Below are 22,545 nucleotides of genomic sequence, written 5' to 3'. Positions count from 1 at the left end.
GAGTTTTTGCTTCCTTATTTCTGTGTCTATTTCTGTGCACTGATGGAGTCACGAACCAAAGACAAGGGTGGGGGGGTGGTGGTGCGTATCTACGTAAGCCATATCGTCTGAGGACAAAAACAAACAAGGCAGCAAAAAAAAAACAAAAAAAACTTACCAGCTGATAGAAAGTCACTTGTGGGCCGCCTTCGTCAAACAGGTACCACCATGTGGCAGCACCTACTGTTCCAAGACCCACATATCCTGCAAGAAAAACAAGTCACACACACAACAATTAGCCAATAACATGAAAGTCAGTGATCTGTTTTAATGTTGTGGCTGCACATATGTACACATGTATTAATATATACACTACCGTTCAAAGGTTTGGAGTCACCGATACAAATTTTGTTGCATTTTCCATTAGAAGTCACACTTTTAATTCATTGAGTTGTGAAATGAATAGAAAATATAGACATTGACATCAAGACATTGACAAAATTTTGGTAAAGAACAAGCGAAACTGTTTTCAGCTGTGTTAACATAAGTTTTTGGATGCCTCTAAAAATGTATTTCTGGCCGCATTTTCTTTTTTTAATATTGAAAAAGCCTATACATAAACCGCCACAGCATCACAGCAATGAGTTTTCAGCCTACACGCTTACACTGTTAAACAGGAGTTAATTCAAGGGGCGACAGACGAGCTTTCATGTCCCTCGTTGTTTCCAGGTGTATTATTGTTTTGTGACTCAATAACAGTAAAACCGCCACTGAAGACAAAAGGTACGAGTTGTTGTAGTTTGTGCCATAATAACTCTGCATGAAACACAATAAAAACAGGGTTAATGCTATTTTCTGCTGTGTTTTAGATACGGAATGACGCAATTCCCTTGTGCCGTAAATCAAGTGGTCTTTTTTTCTGTGAGTACTGCGCCCTGGAGGCAAACACAATAACATTGTGAAAGCAAGATTTATAGCTGACCGATATGAATGCAAACGGTGTTGTTGCCATTATACCGTGGACTTGATTTCAAAATTAAAAAGAAGTATAGGCAATAAAGTTGCTAATTTTGGTTGTACTTTTTACCTCCAATAGCCAAGTATCTGAAGAAGAGCCAGCCAGAGATGAGAGGCTCCTTTGGGTTGCGGGGAGGTTTGTCCATGATGTCCAGGTCTGGGGGGTTAAATCCCAGGGCAGTAGCAGGCAGACCGTCGGTCACCAAGTTAACCCACAGCAGCTGCACTGGAATCAAAGCCTCGGGGAGACCAAGTATGGCTGTAAGGAAGATGCTGAAGGACAGATGAGAAACGAGACGTCAGTGAAGGAGGTCAGAGTGAGGTGAAGAGAGTTTGTGTGTTTTGTTTTTCTGTTCCTCACCAGACGACTTCCCCCACGTTTGAGGAGATGAGGTATCGGATGAACTGTTTCATGTTGTTGTAGATGGCTCTGCCCTCCTCCACGGCAGCCACGATGGTGGAAAAGTTATCGTCAGACAGAACCATCTCAGACGCCGACTTGGCAACAGCAGTTCCGGAGCCCATGGCGATGCCGATCTCTGCTTTCTTCAGGGCTGGAGCATCGTTCACGCCGTCTCCCGTCTGAGACAAGAAGAGAGACATCAGAAATCTTGTGATACAACGCAGTGGTTGGAATCCTGATAGGTAAACCAACAACTTTTAGAATCAAACATGCTCCAGCTGGTTTGAACACCTGGGCTACAGTAGAAAGGTCCTCATCTAAAGTACATATAGAAGACTTAGTCTAAAATACTTTTATTTTAAAGCGATTATGCACTAAACAAACAAACGGATAAAAACCCTAAATAATAGACACTGGACCTTTAAGCAGAGAAAATTCTGGTGTTGAAAGTGGTCATAAATTATGTCGTAAGTATATTAATTTGACAGCAAGAAAAAAAAAAGTTCAACTGTTTATCTTCTTGCTTTATGTGTGACTTCATCACTCAAATACTTGGCCCAAATGTAATTTTTGTTGGATTATTCTTGAAGAAGTGATAAGTCTAACAAACTGACAAATCGCATTATGCATAACTGTCTCCAATCCAGACAGGATTAAGCTAAAGCTGTAGAGACATATCGATCTGTTGTAAGAGGGCCTAAAGTAGCTTTATGGTGTTGAATGTCTGTGTTTGACAGGGAAATAGTGACATGGTTGTCACCCTCCTTCCCATCTTCCCCCCTTTTTCTGAGATGTGTGTCAGATAGGAAACGGCAGAGTGGGCTGGAAATGACAGTTTCAGATAAGGAGGGTTTGACAGAGAGAGCAGGGTCACCACAGACCTGAGACAAGTCACTTCACTGACCAACAACACACCGCGAGGGAAGGGGAAAACACATTTTTGCCTCTCGAGAGACCCATAGAGTCTCACCATAGCAGTAATCTCATCGAATGACTGCAGGTATCCGACGATCTTAGACTTGTGAGCCGGCTCGACGCGGGCAAAGCAGCGGGCCCGTTTGACGGCGTCCCTCTGCTCGTCCGGCGGGAGATCGTCAAACTCGCGGCCCGTGTAGGCTTTTCCCATCACCTCCTCGTCCTCGTCGAAGATACCGATTCGCCTGCAGATGGCCACGGCGGTGCCCTTGTTGTCTCCCGTGATCATGATCACGCGAATACCTGCCTCGTTGCACAGTTTGATGGAGCCGATGACCTCCTTCCTGGGGGGGTCCAGCATTCCCACGCAGCCGACAAAGGTGAGGCCCAACTGAGTGGAGAAAATACAAAGATTGAGGGAGTGTTAGGTGGCACATGTAATGGCAAATTCAATGTCTTTGTCTCAGAGCTAGAGACTTTCCCTAACACAGAAAACCAGGTCCTTTTGTGTATTGTGAATTGTATATTGTGTAACTAGGATGTCTACATTGAACTTGCAATTTCCTACAACATCCGTAGGGAGTCGGGTCACCGATACCTACAGTAGACAAAGAGGTGTGAAAACATGGCCTAGAAAGGCAGACTCCTTTGTCTATTGGAGAAATGCGAAAGGAGAGTTGCTCAGGTATAAAGGGATAAATTGTTTCAAGTAAGAACTGTTTAAAATAGATCTGCCGATACTTATACCAGAAATTAATTGTTGTTTTTATTGCTGGGATTATGTGTAAGATTGACTGATCGTCAAAGAAACTTATTTCATTAAAATACCAAATTGTTCTTTAAGATGCGAAACAAGAAGGTTCCACAGTACTCTACCTCATACTCCATAAACTTGCTGGAATTCTCCAAGTCCATGTCTGTTTTGCGTGGCGGCGTGTCATGAGTAGCCAGAGCCAGGCAGCGCAGAGTGTCTCTGCCCGTCCCCCATTCCCTGATCTTTGACAACAGCTGCTCACGCAAGGCTGTTGTCAGTGCCACTTTTCCATTTCCAACCCGCAGGTACATACACCTCTCGATCACGCTCTCTGGAGCCCCCTGATAGTAGTTGACATAGAAGTGGGAGATGGAAATCAGTGATTTATAAAAGACAGGTGAAAGGTTGTGTTTTGGTGATGTGTGCATTATTCATTCATGCCTTGATGAACATCTTGCTCTGGGAGCCCGGCTTGACTGGTGTGCAGTAGACAGACATTGACTTGCGGTCGCGAGAAAACTCCAGGGTGAACTCCTTCTTCATCAATTGTCTGATCACCTGATGGATGAGAGCAGGGGAGGAGGAGGAGGAGAGAAAAGAAGGAGGTGGTTAGAAATGGGTCAATATTTTGAGTTTAGTGAGTGTTTGTGGGTAGTTGTCAGGACAGCAGCTGGTGGGAGACGAAGAGTTTTGGCTGAGCTAGTGACAGAATGGCACTTCAACCTAAGCACTTAACCACCTTGTGCATGTCTGCCTGCTGCCAGAGTTCTGTCCACAACAGCACCCGCTAAAGTTGGCAGTAATAACCAAAGGAAATACACATTAAAAAAAAGAAATTACCATGAGCTTGTATTAATACGAACATTCACCACTGCATATTTTTGATAACAACAGTTTGTTTTTTTTGCCAAGACCTTGTATTTATGATAGGAGAGAGCTGGATCTCCTATGTTAAGTCTTCTCCAGCACATCCCAAAGATTCTCAATGGGATTAAGGTCTGGACTCTATAAAGGCCAACCATGAGTGAAAATCATGACTCATGTTCCCTGAACCACTCTTTCACCTCATTGCCTGATGAATCCTGGATTGGAAAATCTCAATCTTCTCCAAAGGGCATTTGTTTGCAACAGAAGTCTCACAGAGAACAAGCAGAATGGATGTCATCACGATGATGTGCAACGAGCCATGTGAGCTCATGGCAACGACTCACCACCAGCACAAATGACTTTAAATATCTATATGATTTCGGTCCTCCTGACACAGGCAAACCTCCTCCACATTGGCAGAAGTCTGCATACAGAGGATGCTTAGGGTCTCCCAGGATGACCTCAGCCTTCTGAGTGGCTCTCAGTTAAGAAAATATTGCCAAGGTCAATCAAGTCAATGCCAAAAATGTTCTTACAAGGCTTAACATGTCCAAGTGTGTTCTTGTTCAGGACACTGAGCTTTCCAAACCAACACATCATTGCAAAAGTTAAAGACTCTGACTCTATGAAAGATGATTAAAACCTTTTTAAAAGAGTTTTATCAACATGAAATCCCCTCAAATGTTGCAGTGAAGGGCAGTTTGTCATCAACAGGTGGATTCCTCCGAAAATTGATAAGCATCTCTTACCTCATCTTGGAATATACCAGAAAAAAACGTCGAAGTGAACTGAAGCAACCCCAGATCCATAACATGGCTCCTACATGCGGTACGGTAATGATAAGCCAAATATCTGAGTATTATTTCCAGCAATTTGCATGTAAAACAGCAAGATGCTGATGACAAGTCAAATCATAACAGGTTTAACATAATGTGACATAACCCAGGATAAAATCACCTATATTCCCTCCACTTTGTTTTATTTATATTAGATGTCAATTCTTGTTGGACCAGCAGGTGGCCCTCCTGTACTGAGTCTTCATGCTGATCCCAGTGCACATGAAAGTTTGAAAGGTTAGTACTGATAATAATACTCTGCTCCATCAGACAGCTGTCAAGTACACACAGACGCGGCCAGCGGGGAATTGAAACATCATGATCATAAAGATGTGCCAAAAAAACTCATCCCCCCTCTCTCTATGACAAAAGGAGAGCAGTACATGATGAACCATGCTGAGAAATGATTCTTCCCATTGATGATAGCGACACGCTCTAATGCAATGGCTCTTCTAGTTTTGAGTTTTATGAGTCTGCTCCCAAATTCATTGTATGCTGTGTCTATTGTGCCATTATAGCTTATTCTATTTTCTTCTTCTATACCTTTTCCTCATTTCCTTGTACTACACTTCCACATGAACCAGATGTCTTTTTAAAAAGGGGGCGTGAGCTCCATGTTTATTATGAGAAGAGTCAATCCAAAGTCAAACTCAAACACAACAGGCAGGGCGCACTGTGTTTACCGTGACACTTACCGAAACCTTCTTATACATGACATTTTAAACCAAACAGTCGCAGGTTCACACCCTCACGTCAAACACATGCGACGATCAACAAACTGAACACCCTGAAAACTGACAAGTCAACTCACCGTAACGCAAATATCATGTGCAAATATGTATAAGAGGGGGCACCGTGTTGGTGATTATGCTGCACAGTGTGCAGGGAACGCTATGATATAATGAGCTGAGTAAAGGGAGCCTCAGCAGAGTATTGTGGAAAGCCGACACACACAGAAACAGTGAGTTCAGTCAGAGAACTCACGATTTGAATGTTTATTTGCATCAATATACAAATTTAGCTTTGGCATCTCGGCTTTGACTTAATCACCTCCTGCAGATATGTTGACATAGACATATTGGGGAGAGAACAGCAAACAACTTAAACGCCCCGGTTGGAGCCCGCAGGTGGATGCTGGGGTGAAGGCGGGGCTTAAAGCACGAGCATTACCACCGGCACTGACAGGCAGAGGGAGAGACGGGAACATTATGCAGGTAAAATATCCCACCGCACTGAGAGGGAGCGAGGCGTGTCTCATGGATATAAAAGTGCCGCTCCAGTTGACTGTCTGAACTTGCTCGCGGGGCTTGCATCATTTGTTCAAACAAACAATGCCCTAACTGTAGCTGAATTGTTTAATTCGACATTGCAGTACTGCTGCACTCAGAGACTGAAGAGTGGCAGTTAGGAAAATAATTAAAAGTGATTCTGTGCAATAAATGGACATCCACCCATCACAAATTGTCCTGACTCAGTTCCAACTGACAATTTTGGAAAGGTCACCAGCCTGTAACTGGGCCAACATACAGGCTACATGCATGCCACTGAGTTTTAATTTAAAAACAAGCATTTTCAGGTGCATTACCATACAAACATACAGCATGCGACCATTCAGGTACACTGGGCATAAACCTAAAAACAGGTTGATTCTCCTCTCTGTGGTTTTTTACTAATTTTTGAGAAAGGATTTCTTTTGAGACCGATGAGATGATTGTGAAACTGAAAATAAAAGAGATTAAGAGCTGATTGACAAGCTGTGGCTCAGTTTTCGGGGCTCTAAAACAACAAAAGACTATGCGGATGAGAATATATGCGTAATGTACTAAAAATGTAGTAATGTGGACACAAACCATTCACATCCACATCAATCAGTGACATCTTTTCTATTCCACACATGCTTTCTCATTGTGTATACATTACCCACAATGCAACATGAACTTCAGGTAAGTAACCTGTTTATTGAAGCCCATACAGTATGCATGCAGAGCAAGCTCCATGGGCCTGAGAAGTTGACCTCTTTTTTTTAAACTCCACACACACAAAGCTTACCGAGTTGCAGGCCCCGGCGCGCTCCACTTTGCTGAGACCAGACAGGTCACTCTTGAAGACGTTCATCTTCTCCACCAGGGTGGTGAGAGCGGTCTCTGTGGCCTCGCCCACCTTCTCATAAACACCTTTGGCCTATGAAGACATACAGCATTTGATTTACATGCAAACATTTTACAGAAGCTACATGACACAGTAAGTAATAAGGATATTCAAATTCAGATGCATTTACTGTACGGTGTCGTATTCGAGCTCAAATCTCCGGAGAAACAACTCAAACTTTTCCATCTAATATGAACGATTATTTTCAAAAATGACACAAAAACAACTCGAGAGCAAACAAAGCCGCGAGCAAAATGTGTCAGTCGTTCACCTCTGCCTCCACAAACTTTGAGTCACACAGGCAAAGTGGTTGGAAACTTGGCCCTTGCAAGATGAGATGAGCAGTGCAGTAGAAGAGACGAGGTAGTAATGGCACAGCACACATTATTTTTTTGTTTGTGTGAGCACCGAAAGCAATAAAAGACATCTTCAACATCTACCGCCTCTCCAGCCCTGATATGCTCCACCAACCCCACCAGCCCTCTCTCTGCTTTAGCACACTTTAATTTCACACTCAGGCTCTTGGTTTAAAAAAAAAAAAAAAGAATAGAAGAACTGGGAACAAAAATGACTACTCACAAGAACAGAAACCATTAGTCTAAGGAAGAGCAGAGCTTTATCCACGGCCTCTCTTCTCAACAAGGTTACCATGATAACGTCGCGATAACAAAGAAGTGAGAAAGCAATCAGAACCAGAATAGGAACTGTGTTCATCAGAGTAAAATTAGCTCCGGTGAAGAGAAGAAGGCTCTAGTCTAGTCTAACGTTTAAGTGTGTGCGTGTGTGTGTGTGTGGGTGTGTGTGTGTGTGTGTGTGTGTGTGTGTGTGTGTGTGTGTGTGTGTGTGTGTGTGTCTGCACTTGTACTGCATATCTTTATGAATTACAAACCATGAAAAGCAAAGACATTTTGGGAAAGCTGTTTATGAATGAATTATGAAGTAAGGTTTTTTGGCTTAGGGCTAGAATAAGGTATTTAAGGCATTTAGTTGTAATGGTTAAGGTTGAGGTAATACATATATATATATATATATATATATATATATATATATATATATATATATATATACATATATATACACATATATATATACATATATATACACATATATATATACATATATATACACATATATATATACATATATATACACACATATATATACATATATATACACACATATATATACATAATATACATATATATACATATATATATGTGTATATATATATATACACACACACATGTATTTGTATGTGTATGTATATATACATATATATACTCATAGACACATACATACACATAAAACTTTCAATTTAGTGATAAAAAAAAGTTTAAAATTGCAGTAAAATATGCAAGATAGATTTTGACAAATACTTCATAAATAGGGTATATAAAAAAGCCATGGCGTATAAATGATGTGTTTGTTTTTTTATGCTGATGACAATTACAAACTTTGAGTGAGCACTTTGTTGAGAGGCTAAATCGTCCAACTATTACGTGGAGCCCAACTGTAATAATGTGTTGTGTTGTGAAAAGTGTGCATATGTTAAAAAAAAAAAAAAAAAAAAATGAAGTGAAGCAGACTGATTATTAATCTGCACTAAGCTTCACAGAATTTTCAGATTTCAAAGTAGACCACGGCACATTTAAGTTTGGAAATGGCCAGACTAGGGAATGCATTATTTTCCTCGTTGTGTCCTCATTAAGCCAGCTGTACAAAAATGTGCATGTGCATGTGTGTGTGTGTGTGTTAGAGACCTCATTGTAGTCCAATGAAGAGTCATTGCACATAGAGCACACAGTGGCCAACTCCAAAAGTCCGTCATAGTCTCCACATTGGACGGGCCTGTCTCCTTTCAGGCTAGAAGAAAAACAGACATGCACACACACACACATCAGTCACAACACACATGGGGAAAACACTTCACAGTTCACTACAATCCAGACACAGTATCCTCATCAATATTTATGTGCAGGCCTAGACATACAGTTGTTTAGCTTTCCATAGTTAACTAGAGACACAGTGGTCGTAGAGTAGTAAACAGTGTATTTGTGTGTGTGTGTGCACATGCATGCGTGTCTTTCGGACGAGCCGTACTGATTGCATGACAACCATGGATCCCTTCCCAGTAGAGACGGCAACGGTTGCTATCGAAAAGCTCCCACACAATAACCCACACTCTGCTGTTATGAAATCCACAGGTTCATGCAGAGTCAGAACGCTGCACTCGGCAAAATAAACAACGCACACGCATACACAACCAACTGTAGAAATCCTTCTCCTACATAACCACTCGCACCTACCTATATTCCCCCACAGATGCATTATTTGCAGAGATAAATAAATAAAAAAATAAAAGATCCCTCCGACACGGCAAGTTTCAATCCATTTGTTCAGTGAACCTGTTCTAACTCAATCTTGAACAGTTGCAAAAACAAGAAAGCGCAATTAATTCAACGGGAATACAGCGGAGGCAAGGAACGACTTATCCTGGTTAGCAAAAAGAGAAATTTCAATAGTGTGGAGCATTTTAGTAAATTTATGGCCGGCAATAATTCTAATATGAAAAAAATGCAGTTTTAATGAACTTGGTAAAGTGTAAGTAAAGTGAAAAAATGACTCCCATATTTGTGATTTGTGTTGTAATAAGACGTCTGAGAAACCCAGAGCACAGAGTGTAAATTTTCCTCATGCTGCTTTGGGTCCCATAAAAATAACGTTTCCTTTTTCTTTTCCTCATTTAATTTTCAAAAGTTTCTCCCCCCCATTTTGAAAAGGGAAATCTCGGTGAGGGATGTAACATCTTGGCAGACAAAAAAGCCACATCGCAGCTTGTTATATCTTGTTTTCAAGATAAAAGCTCAGAGGACTTTGATTTCACTGCGCGGCGTAAAAGGTTTTGCAAACAGAGAGAGAGAGAGAGACATCCTTTTCATTTAATAAGGCAATAAAGGTGAACACATGCTCCCTCGATAAAAAAAAGGAACACATTTTTAAAACAGCGACACTTACATTTGTCCCTCGGGGGCGTACGTCGATCCAGTTATGGAGAACTCGTGAAGTGTGCAGTTTGAATCTTGAACCCTGTCGATGACGAACATCTGGAGAGGAGAGAAACACAAACACAGAGTTAGTCAGTCAGAACTGTGGCAGCTCAACTGTAAGCATGGGTCAACTGATGAATCGGTCTTTAGATGTGTAAAAAGTCACTCTTTTGAATACTGTAGCTAGTTATGATGGGTTTCATTGATAATAAACTGAAACCATGTTATGATCGTTAAAGGGGACATATTATACCCTATTTCTCCAAGTTAACCCAGTTCCCTGGTGTTCTAATGAATATGTCTGTGACATGCTTTGGTCAAAATACCATAAGGATCCACAGCACCACAGCAGTTCAAACAGGAAATGACATCAGCCACAGAGGCTACTGGGAGCTAACAGCAGTTCGCATTTGGAAAAGTGATCATTTGCAGGGTCGAGCAGGCACATTGCTGTCATATGTAACACGTATCCACTGGACAGATAAATTCTCTGAGGCTGGAAGTTTGTGTAGAACTCTGTGCTGCACTGTGGAGCCAAGAATGGAACTTTTGCGGACTTCGCGGGTTTTCAGATACCGTTGCCCTCACCAGCACTCTCGCGTGTTTTACGGACAAAGCGGCGCTCCACGAGACAACAACTTAAAAAAACAAAAACAAAACATTTAGCGCATTGTGACGTACCAATGAGTGCGGAAGTCAACATCGTGTGTTTTATCTCCTGTACTTAGACTGAGGAGGACCACAAAAACATGAGTGAGTCATCTTTTTACACACTTTGCCGCAGACTGATAGGGCCTCCAGAGGACCAAATATAAGGATTTAAATGATTAAAAAGTTGATCTTGCATAATGTCCCCTTTAATGTCATAGTGAGCAGTGATTGCCTTCATGTTGTTTGGCCCATACAAATGGAATCGTAGCGGTGCTGTTGGCACATATTAAACAGTTGAACTGACAACTGATTTATAACCACTTCACTACCAAAACATACTTCAAACAACATAATGAAAGCTGTGTCGCGGGTGAAAGCTAAGAGGCAGGATACCGCAAACACGGGCCTATTACTCATGCCTCACTCCTTGACCTGCTGCGGATACATTAAACATTCTATGTCATTATGAAAATCAAATAACAGCTGTAAACAGGAAGTACTTTGTAGACTGGGGAAAAAAAAATGGTCTCCGGAGAGATGGAGCTCAAATGACGACCAGAGGGAAACCTGGAGGAAAGCAGACGACCTCACTGACAAGCAAGTACTGTACTGCCTCCTCTTCCCCAGATACTCGAGTGTGTTTCCAAACACACATGAGCTTCAATGATCGCACGTCTTGACACATTTTAAAGAGCTTTGTCGGTCACACGTGCGCTACTCTACACGCTCCAGTCAGCTGCGGAAAAACAAAAGGCAAGTCGCAAGAAAGCGGAGTCCCAGAGCTGTCCAAAGATTTGCTCGGCTTGGCAAATCTTCTTGAAAATCCCCCGTGCGATTTATGACGTGCTAGAAAAAAAGGAAAGGAGTGGAGACTGTGGCTGGTAGATTATGAGATTGAGACACACAAACACCTTTTAAATATAGAAATTCAAAACAACTTGATCTCCATTCCCTTTTCAATATTCACTTTATACAATAAATTGACATTTAGGTTGAGAAAACACACAGAGAGGAGGAAAAGCAACCCTCTAACCTTGACTTGAGAGTCCATTAAGTCCAGCTGATTAAAGAATTAATGAAGCAGCTATTCTGTTAATCTTGGTTTACGCCTCAATTCGTCTGTCAGTAAGTGTGTGTGTGTGTGTGTGACTGAACAGCGGCCATTAATTTAACAAGAAACACAAAATCAATGGGAGACTTGAGATGTGTGGCAGCTGTGCTCCCTGTAGCATACAAGCCTTTAAACGTATGCTTAAGCGTCTTAGTTGAGTGAGCGTTTCTTAACAACTCGGCTGCGGCTGTCGTACTGCATTTTACTTTGAGGACGAGATGAAACACAGTAATAAATCACCGTCAAACTCACGCCATGTCGTGACATCAGAGATTTGGTGAGAACATGCAATTTTTGCATTTGTGCATGTGCCAAAAAATGTGTGTTCAACAGGTGGTAAAAGTGAGCCGGACAGGTCAGCAGACTCTCACACAGAGACAAGCAACCATCCAAGCTAGAGTCTCAGAATAATCCAACCCTAATCTAACAGAAACTCTTCACAGATGGTCCAACTGAAATTCTTGCTGTGCGGCAAACTCCGTATAGCTCAGTGATAACTGTAAAATGCCAGCTGCCATTAAAAACAACTACCAACAAACTTAAAATAGAACTCAGTATCAGTTTTATTATTGTTTTATTGCGATCCTTAAATAATTATAAATGTCTTATCGAATGCTAGTTGCTGTGTCACGACTTAACAGTAGTGTTAAGCCAAGAAGAGCTAATTATGAATATCATAAAACTGACAAGGTGATATCATACTGTTCATAAACAGTATATATAAAAGGATGCAGTGTCCGGCTCTGGAAAGGAGAAGTGCCTGATTCTGTTAAATGTCCATCAGGTGGTGATTCTACTGGCTGCAAGTCAATTTGTATGGAAGCCTATGGGAAATTAGGTTTATTGGACACTTTAATTGTGTGGATAATTACTTCAGAAAGTCTGGTGTGTTTCAGTCAGATTCACCTTTTGCAAAAAGAATACCAAGTTTCATATAAATAGTATATGATCCTTTAAGGATCTTTAAATAGCCGCAACGTTCTGCTCAATTTTTTATTTTACAAAGGTCATCAAGTTCCCTAATCTCTGTTCCAAAGCCTAGTGAGCAATGACTGCCCAGAGACAGAGCACACAAAGCAGAGCTTGAGGAATAAAATCCGATTGTTCTCTCATCCCTGGTCAGTTTTCCCTTCCCTCACGATCTGAGTGTGTGTGTGTGTGTGTGTGCGCGTGTGTGTGTGCGAGTGAAAGGAAAAGGATAGTCAGGATTCAGCAGGGAATCCCTGGAAATCCTGTGCATATGGGGATACCCCCGAGGAAAAGCATGGGGTCCTATCAGGGCTACAGGCTGCAGAGCAGTCCAAGAATAAGCACCGATGGATAAGCCTGGGCAAACATTCATTGTGTGCGTTACAACATGACGCACAAAACCCATAAAAAAGGCATTGCACAAGCGTACAAGAAACCTGAGTTTAACAACCAGGAAAATTATTATCTCCAGGAAACACCGTGATGAAAAAACAGCAAGGAGGAAGTTTGATTTTTTTCCCCCTTTTTTTTTAGTGACTTGAGATCATGACCGCGTACAATACGTGCCCTCTTATCTCCCACCAGACAGCTGAGTGCGGCGAGCTGGGGAGCTGCAGAGGTGGAAGCAGAAGGTCAATATTGACCAACGTTTGTTAAAAACGCCTGCCTCGCTCTTTCGCTGTCTGCTGGGAGGAGTGCGGTGAAATCACTCCTCCGGGTTGTTCCTGCGAGAGGGAACTCCCTGCTGCTACGCATTAATCACACAGATGCTCCACGTCATCTCTGAGAGGAGAGGGAGGGGCATTTCGATGACGAGGGCACAGGATTCTGCTGCAGTGGCTTCAGCAAAACTACATTTCAAAAACAGAGGATAAGAGGGTCTTATACTGTTATTTCCTGGTTTTCGTCATCACACTCTTCAATCACACAGAATCAGAACATTTTTCAACTTCAGCCGATTGCTGTGCATCTCTACTCAGGTTTTCCTTTCACATCCTATAAAAACTACAGTGTAAATCTACAGTGGACTTTAAAACGAGGCTGAATGATAAGTTAGATCAATGGCAAATTGAATCTACACCTCTACAGTGTCATGATACAATTGACCTGTGACAAAAGCACATCGTCCCATCCCTACTTGTCCAGATCACAAGCTGATATTGAGACTTGTGCTGCACGATGAGAAGTGGTAATTGAGATTGTGCGTGCGAGAAACCTTGAGTATTTTACATCTTTGTGCTGATGCATTTAGCACGAAGCCATAATGAGCTATTTCAAAACCATCTAAGTATAAACATTCTGCTCACAACATGACTCAGTTTAAAAATCTGTCACTGCCCTTGAGTTACATTTTTACAGTCTGTGGTTACAGAAGAATTTAAGTCATATTTTTTCCTTTTCCGATATTCAATTCAGTGATTTTGACTCGTATCGGACCAATACAGATACAGAGTAGCATCTTATCAGCTCCTACCAAGTGTGTGTGTGTGTGTGTGTGTGTGTGTGTGTGTGTGTGTGTGTGTGTGTGTGTGTGTGTGTGTGTGTGTGTGTGTGTGTGTGTGTGTGTGTGGTTAGGGCCCATATCAGGAGCCAAGACAAACAGAGGCACTGGGATTTACTCTGCGCTTGAAGCAAAGACTGCCACACACACACACACACATACAGATACAAAGGAACAGGGTGAGGCTACTTCGTGCAACAGAACATTCATGAATACCTGTGGATAACAGCTTTCTGCGCTTAAGGTCTAATATAAACATATCTATAGTGAACCACCCTTGAGTACAGTTCAGGACACAGTTCCCTGTGTGCTGTTTATTTAGGCAGTGTGACATTTTGGCAAACCTTTGCCAAGTGTGTGTGTGAGGCTGTGTACTGTAGAGCTCGAGGTGCTGCTGGGTCATGCCAGGCTGTACTACTCCACCAGCAGCAGCTATCTCACACCTGTCAAAAGTAGGTAAACAGTGGGGAGGCCAACAAGGATTTTCCATCCTTCTTTAAGCTCCACTCGCGTAAAAAAATAAATAAATAAAAATAACACACACCAAGGGGAAAATCTCAAAGATGGATGGCCTGTGAATAATGAAAATCAAATACGTTGTAGAAATCACCTCTGCAGACCTTTTTTTAGAAGGGAGTTCCTGCGTGATTTCTCAGAAGTGTCAATCAAACGAGGAAATTAAACTATTACTTCCTGCTTTGGAAGAAATCCAGTCATGACCTCATTAAAAAATATTAGTTTTAATTTCCTGGTTGCTACTTACTCTGCAAACAGACATCTGGTTGGTGGTGAGAGTGCCCGTCTTATCAGAGCAGATGACCGAGGTACAGCCAAGGGTCTCGACAGAGGGCAAGCTGCGAACGATGGCATTCTTCTTGGCCATGCGACGCGTGCCGAGAGCCAGGCAGGTGGTGATGACAGCGGGCAGGCCCTCGGGGATGGCGGCCACAGCCAGAGCCACGGCGATCTTGAAGTAGTAAATGGCCCCTCGGACCCAGGAGCCGCCGTGGACGGGGTCTCCAAAGTGGCCAATGTTGATGACCCACACAGCGACGCACACCAGGGAGATGACCTTGGAGAGCTGCTGCCCGAACTCGTCCAGCTTCTGCTGCAGCGGCGTCCTCTCTTGCTCCGTGGCAGCCATCTGGTTTCGGATCTTGCCGATCTCAGTGTTTACGCCGGTAGCGATGACGACGCCTATGGCACGACCCGAAGCAATGTTGGTGCCCTAAAAAGGGAATAAAAGAGCAATGTGAAAACAAGAAAGCAAAGCATAAACATCTTTCAAGTGAACACATAAGAGTGTGTATGAAAACATGGATACAATCTTCCAGTATTTTAGGTGAAGTCAATCAAGAAGTAAGAATATACAGAATAACCACCAGGGGGTGTAAAATATGCCTACTTCTCGCTTAATCTATAACATGAGTAAATATTGTCCTGAGGAGTTTATGGTCTCAATTGCTAGTTGCACGTCTTCTGCAGTAGAACTTGAGGAACTTGAGCTAAATAGATGCTAAGCACCAGTGTGATTGACAGCTGGTATCATCCAATAGGAGCCTCGTTGCAGGAGACACCTCAGAACCTCTCGATTTAGGAGGCTTCAAAACAGGAGTTCAGTTTCTTCTGTGAAGATCATTTCTCTGACCAAGGTCACTTTCTAAACTCTAAAAAATCAGATATATCTCCAAACACAAGACATAAATCTTGATATCACTGGAGGAGATATATAACCTGTGTTTAATTATGTGTCTAAAAGTCATTTGCAGTTTCAGTGTTTTACAGCTTTTTTCATTTATAGATTTATAGGTCTGAGTGTATTGCCATTGATTTTTTTTAGAAGATAAAAATGACTGTTGTGAGCAGTGTTAGGTGTGCTTACAGAAAACAGCATGTTCTTTTTGTCCTGGTTGACAGCTCTGGGGTCAGGAACAGGGTCGGTGTGTTTGATAACAGACACCGACTCCCCTTAAGAGAAGAAGAAAAAACAAGACAACTGCACATGACTAGATCTGCAAGTGTGACTCCAATAATGAGACGTTTTAGCAACACCAAACAGAGAAACCGTGACAGCCTGGAGGGTAGAAAGTATGATCACATTAAAATAATTAAATTGTTTACATAACCTGAGGATGATTTTTCTCAATAAATTATATAAAAGCCTTGAAACAGGATCTATTCAGTCAGTGATGAGGGATGAGAATTACCTGTGAGAATGGACTGATCCACTCGCAGGGTGGTGGACTTGATAGAGGTCAATCTGATGTCAGCAGGCACCTTGTCACCAACTAATGAATAAATAGAGAGACAATGCACAAAAGAGGCTGAAATTATCACAAAAAAAACAAAAAAAAAACGGTTAGTTTAGGGACAGTTTGCTTGAGTAGAAGAAGGTTAAGAGTCCACAACAGTGTTTTGGTTGATGATATAAAATGTCATCATCCAGTGATGTCTGTACTGTATCGAAATAATTTTTAATTAAATCAAGCACTTATGTGAATATCTTCGGGTTTATTTTCTCTACATTGCAAAGAAATCATTAAAACTGAATAATAAAAAGAACATCATAATTTTCAGGTCTGGAAATAAAAAAACAGATTAAAAGAACATTTTATGGACTAAAAAAGTAGAGAAAATGAGCAACAGATGAATCCATTATAAAAAATAATCATTAGTTGCAGCCCAAATCTTGCAAGTAACACCTATGTGTCGCTTTTCCACTATACAGTTCCAGCACGGCTCGCTTCGTGAATTGGACTGTGTGATCGTGTCTGCAAGCACAGAAAGTTTAACACCAGACCCTCATTTAAGTGTGAATGGAACTGTGGCCATGTACACAAAAGTGGAAATGAGCAGCAACTGCAGACACAGAATTCAATCCAAAGATTCTCACACTGATTATTCAGCCACCAAAATAGTTTCTGATTAATTTAGAACTCCTACTAATGATTTAATTGTCCATGGTTATAGATCTAATTGGGATTTTCATTGACACAGAGAAAAACAGGCATCCCAAGAGAGAGACATTAGTGGTCATGAAAACACACTAAGGACATCCAGTGGTTGCTAATTTACACAGAGAATATAAACAAGAGAGAAACATGTGATAGTGGCAGTTAACACTCACAGCCTATTGAGTGTCTGTGTGTTTTAACAATAAATCCTTGAGCAAAAACTCAACAGTGAGTTCAGGCTGCTCGATACAGCCTTGATGGAGTCGCTCTGCCATTTTTTGAAAATGATCAATTATTTCACCTCCTGTTTGTTCTCTCCTCACTCTCTGCAACTCTCCGCGTTCCCCTGACACACAAATTCCTCACAAATTACACAAACTACAGATGAAGTCTGCTACAAACTGTCTCCAGTTTGGCCCGATGGTTTGTTTATTAAGGCTCCACACTGATGCAGATATATTTCTTGGCTCGGCCTCTAATGCCCTGAGAATAAACTGTTATTGCTTTTTCTTTGTCAGAACTGGACAATTAACATCGACTGGAAATATTTTTTCATGAAAGCAGCTCAGAGCAGTGAGGGAAATGACTCTGGACACTTGAAGGAAGATGTAATATTCTTCAGTTGTTTCTAATATGGGGGACATCTGATCTGAAGTTATGTGTCTCATGCATGCCAAGTCAACATCTGCAGCCAGGAGCATTTCTCACTCAGTGCTATTCACAACTCTTCACGAACTGAAATCATAATATGGCACAATGCAATTAGAGGGTTAGTATACGAGTATAAGATATCTAACCCAGAGTTTATACTACATTTGCAGGGGATTAAACTGGTGGCCTGTGAGCCACATGTGCCCCCCCCCCCCCAATCAATTACATGTGGCCCACCACCTCATATCTTGAATTCTCACCTTCTCTTCCTATAAACTCAGTGAGGTGAAACGACTTTAATACGAAATCTACTTGCATGTAATCTTTTTGAAATAATAATAATAATAATAATAATAATAAGTAGTGCTGGGCGTCATTCCATGCATTTCCATGACGACTGACCGAAAAAAGACGCATGTGACGTCAGTGGTTTTCATCAACTTATTTCAAAGTCCGATGATGATTACAGAAAATAGCTATCATATTCTGATTGGAGTTATTTTATTTTGTATTATTACTTTTTGAAAAGAGTCACACCTTTTGATAATCGTTCTATTTTGGTAGGTCAAGCAATTTGAAATGCTTCAAATAACAAATCTGTTTCACACATTGAAAATTTAATTGAAGGTCGATATTAATTCATATTTTTCAAGTCATTCAGCTACAGAATCTATCATAAATGTTCAACATAAAAAGTGGTGGACCATTACGTAAGAAAAGCTTTCAAAGTGTCTTCACAATGACAAATTTATTTCTTGTTCTTTTCCCCCCATTTCTCTCTTGAGCTCCATCATCTCCTTTTGACATGAGCTCGATGGCCTGAGACTTGAGGGGGAATTGAGATGTGATGAAACTCAGCAATGAGATGGCGACGGAGACAAATGGAGTGGTCACGCTGTGCAGAGCTGAATAGGCTGCACTCCCATTTCCATAATTCTCTACCTTGCTCCCTTTGACACCTATGGGCTGTGAGAGAAGTACAGTGGGAGAGGCCTCGGGCGGAGAGAAGTGTGCGTTTGCTTGTGTGGGAGGCGGCCGGGGGCTACAGGTTCACTGAAGCAGGACTGGCCGAGGGCAGAAAAAGAGAGGCTTTTCAAACGCCTACCAACAAACTCCTGCTGCCCGATCCAACCTGCCTCGGCCTCCCACAGACACCCTCAATCTGCTGGAGGAGAACTCAGAATTCCAATGCAGCTATGCTGAGCGCAGATAAGCAACCTTTGTTGTGTAAATGCCCGACATCATGACACAACCTCGCAGGTTAGTTATTACCATTCGTATGGATTGCTATAAAAGGGAGGTGATATTTTAGCAACACCATCTAATTTGTCATGCAATTTCCAGCTCAGTATGAATAATGGCAATAATGAGACACTATTTCAGAAATACCACTTCTTAAGTAATATACAGGTAATAGTGTTGAAATAAAAAAATATTATTAATATAATATAATAATATAGAGTTGAAATCCATTCTCCTTTATGTCCCACACATTTGCCCATTGTTATCAATGATGATGACAAAATAAGATGCTATTACCATGATATTACTTCCCTATAATGAAATTAATACCTGATCCATCACAAACCTGTTCAAACCTGTGCGACACGGTCATTTTTCACAGCAACCCATTGTGCAACATATCCCAATTGTAATGTTGTAATTCTATACACTTTATTTCATAGTTGTTCTTATCAAAGGGCTTTAAAGAATAACCTTTAACCCAATTCTTCACAAGTAAATCGGATCATAAACACAAAAGGAAGTCAGCTGGTTTGAACAGTCAAGACGTTTTGGTAAAACTGCACTCCAAACAAACTCCAAACTCTGACTGTCTTGCGTAATATATTGGCAAAGGCTTCTTCATTCACGTGCAGGATAATTGCGACTCTATACATGGATTAACCCTCTAGTTTCTGACCAGTAAAAACAAACACACAAACAGGAAGGTTCCTGCTGAAGTGCAAATTACAACTGTACCATAACAAAAAGGCCAGCAGACAGCAGCCACAGACACTGGAGTAAATATATCTATGCTCCTTTCTCTCCTCAAAGCCTCATGTGGATTCAGTTTATGTTACCTCCCCCCGCAACATAAACTTCCCATGGAATAACTGCCGGATAATCTGAAGCACAGGAAAGTCTGGGAAATTTGGTGTAGGAAAGGATAATATTAATTTGTTTTCTTTGTCATAAGATCTGTACACAGTGCAGTCAGAGGGGCGTGTGTGTGAAAACATCACTGAAGCACACATACTTTCTAAGTGAGAGGAGCATGTGGTGGAGCAGCTCCCTCAGCTGTTTACTGCTGTTTCAAAACTGCTTAGCAACAAAGTTATGTCAGACAAAAAGGAAGCGCGAGGAAATACGACTGTGTATATTTGAGAGAAAATGCAGCAGGAGGGTGCTTTACGGCCGCCGCCTTCGTACCTCCTCTTAAAATAAACTTTGGTGGTACACGATAAATGTATAGTTCCTTACACGCACACACATTCTCTCAAACACACACACACACACAGAATCTGTGCAAACCGCTGCACCACATACAGAACTGGGGGGGGACAATTATGAATTAAACTGAATGAAGAGTGCACAAAACACAGAAAAAAAAAAACTAAAAATAACTCTATAACCCATTCAAAGCACTTTACCTACCATATTTTTTCACAGAAAAAGATCATTATGAAAATTATGAGGTCCTGGCATGCTGTATGAGTGCTATTTATGAAAGTTTTTTGTAGAGTCCATGAGTAAAGTCAACAAGTACATATAAAGTAAACAAAGAAGAGGGAAGTTTCCAGGATTTCTTAATAATTCAAACATATTATTATTTTACAGTTATACTTGTGCCTGATTTAAAATCCAAATGTTATTCTACATGTTTGTGAAATAAAAACCATAATTTTTAAGATTTTTTGGGCTGATGCGTCATTTTTTATTCATTTTATACTGTTTTTTTTTTCCATTGTCAGTTTCTTATTCAGTAAAAGATGCTTAAAGTCAACAGAAGCTAGTTTTTGATCCACTCTCCGGTGCTGACCAGTCCACAATCATTCCTGATCCCTAATTCAAGCAGCAGCCGCTTCATTTAAAGTCGTATCCATTCACACCGTCATCACAGGTGCCGTTAAACCTCAGCCTCTTGTGAACTTCAGCACCGCGGAGACGAGCCGAGCAGCACAACGAGCATCGTCGTCATGGCAACATGGCTGCTGGTGTTGAATGCGACAGTCGTGGGGGCAGAAAGGGGGGGGGGGGGCGGGTTGAGTGAGGAGTCATCTTTTTTTTTGGTGCTTGCTTCTACCTGTGTGGGCTTGTCTGAGTCTAAGCACCGGCTGGAACAAGCTCACATTCCAGGGAAGTGCTCCATGTCACACCAAACTTACACACACTAAGCTATATTTGTGAGGACCATGGAGCTGAACAAATTCTGAGGCCACGTCCAGACGGAAACGGCAGGAAATGTAAACCATCTTTGGTAATGCTTTAGATTAGGGAACACATATTCACCATTAACTCGGTGCTTACCATACATACTAGCCCTTTATTAGTCATCATTAAGCACATATTAACACCTTATTCTACCAATATTACGGCATGAATTAAGATTATTCTGACATAAGGTGTTAATATGCGCTTAAAAGTCACTATTAAAGGGCTAGTATGCTATATATGCATGTTAGTTAGCACCTAGTTCATGGTGAATATGCGTTCCCTAATTTGAAGTGTTACCCAATCTTTTTCTTTGCCGTTTTCAAAAAGTTCTCAAAAAGACTTAAAACTGCAATACATATGCCAGGACTATAGGTAGTGCTGTAACGTGACACCAAAAAAACAGAGAAGAATAAGTTTTAGACGTGACAGATATAATAACAGCCATGGAGAGAGAATCAAACGAGCCAGGGGAAAGAAAGGGAAATGTATGTTTAAGTTAATGTTTCTTGGCGTTTCTGTGTGCATATTTAGCGACTTTACAGACCCGTGCGTGCAAAAATTAAATGTTGTTCTCTGTATGAAACAACACATATATTTATCTTTGGTTTAAATGTTATGGATTGAATTTATTACATTAATTTAGGGCTTTCATAAATGATCAATCTGTCAATTTGTTCCTCAGTTCATTTGGTCTTTGGAAAATGTTGATCAGTGTTTACCAAACCTGGAATCGATGAAGCTCTCGAATGTCTTGTATTGTCTACGACCTAAAATGATTCCATTTTATTGATTTCTTCGTTATGTGGCGCAATGAAAGCATAAAATATTCCGATTTAAGCAGCTGAAAAATTTCAGGGGGATGAGATGAATCAGAGGAAATACAATCACATAAATCATTAACCTTGTATTGAGTCTGCTTTTTTTTTTTACACTTCTTACATTGACTCCTTAATTTATAATCTTCAATTAGAACTGGTGTGTCTTTTTTTTGTTTTAATATTACACCCCATTCAAAAATTAATATAATCTCACTGTGCAGCGTTTTATTTATTTAACATGACTTTCCACTTTATGACTGTTGAAGTTCTGGGGCTGTTCGGTACAGTGAGACATTTTAACTCTTTCTATATTAAATAATTCTTCTCATCTTCAATTTTTTTACTATGATACATATTTTATGCATCTCATATTATAATACTTTTTATTTGGAGTTCCTGTTCTTTTTTTTTTTATTCCTCAATTATTTTAATCAGCCTTTGGAGCGCAAGGATCATTTTAATAATAAAACAGCATTCTCTGACACCAGG

General features: G+C 41.0%; 1 protein-coding gene across 1 annotated transcript in view; it reads right to left on the bottom strand.

Annotated features, from left to right (window-relative positions):
• The window catches only part of atp2a3 (ATPase sarcoplasmic/endoplasmic reticulum Ca2+ transporting 3), a gene marked incomplete at its 5' end in the record, with an annotated part of 49,953 nt that overhangs the window by 3,112 nt on the left and 24,296 nt on the right, over window positions 1-22,545 (bottom strand). Inside the window, 12 exons of the mRNA XM_083903925.1 lie at window positions 158-243; window positions 1,067-1,269; window positions 1,358-1,578; window positions 2,370-2,705; window positions 3,191-3,409; window positions 3,510-3,626; window positions 6,821-6,952; window positions 8,680-8,782; window positions 9,935-10,023; window positions 14,962-15,426; window positions 16,081-16,166; window positions 16,406-16,486. Coding sequence (XP_083760051.1) covers window positions 158-243; window positions 1,067-1,269; window positions 1,358-1,578; window positions 2,370-2,705; window positions 3,191-3,409; window positions 3,510-3,626; window positions 6,821-6,952; window positions 8,680-8,782; window positions 9,935-10,023; window positions 14,962-15,426; window positions 16,081-16,166; window positions 16,406-16,486 — 2,138 coding nt within the window. The remainder of the gene's footprint in view (window positions 1-157; window positions 244-1,066; window positions 1,270-1,357; window positions 1,579-2,369; window positions 2,706-3,190; window positions 3,410-3,509; window positions 3,627-6,820; window positions 6,953-8,679; window positions 8,783-9,934; window positions 10,024-14,961; window positions 15,427-16,080; window positions 16,167-16,405; window positions 16,487-22,545) is intronic.

Source organism: Microchirus variegatus, assembly GCF_963457635.1.
Source record: "Microchirus variegatus genome assembly, chromosome: 2".
In the NCBI taxonomy this organism is placed as follows: Eukaryota; Metazoa; Chordata; class Actinopteri; order Pleuronectiformes; family Soleidae; genus Microchirus; species Microchirus variegatus.
Note: the sequence above shows the minus strand (reverse complement) of the source record. Positions and strands in the feature narration are given on the sequence as shown.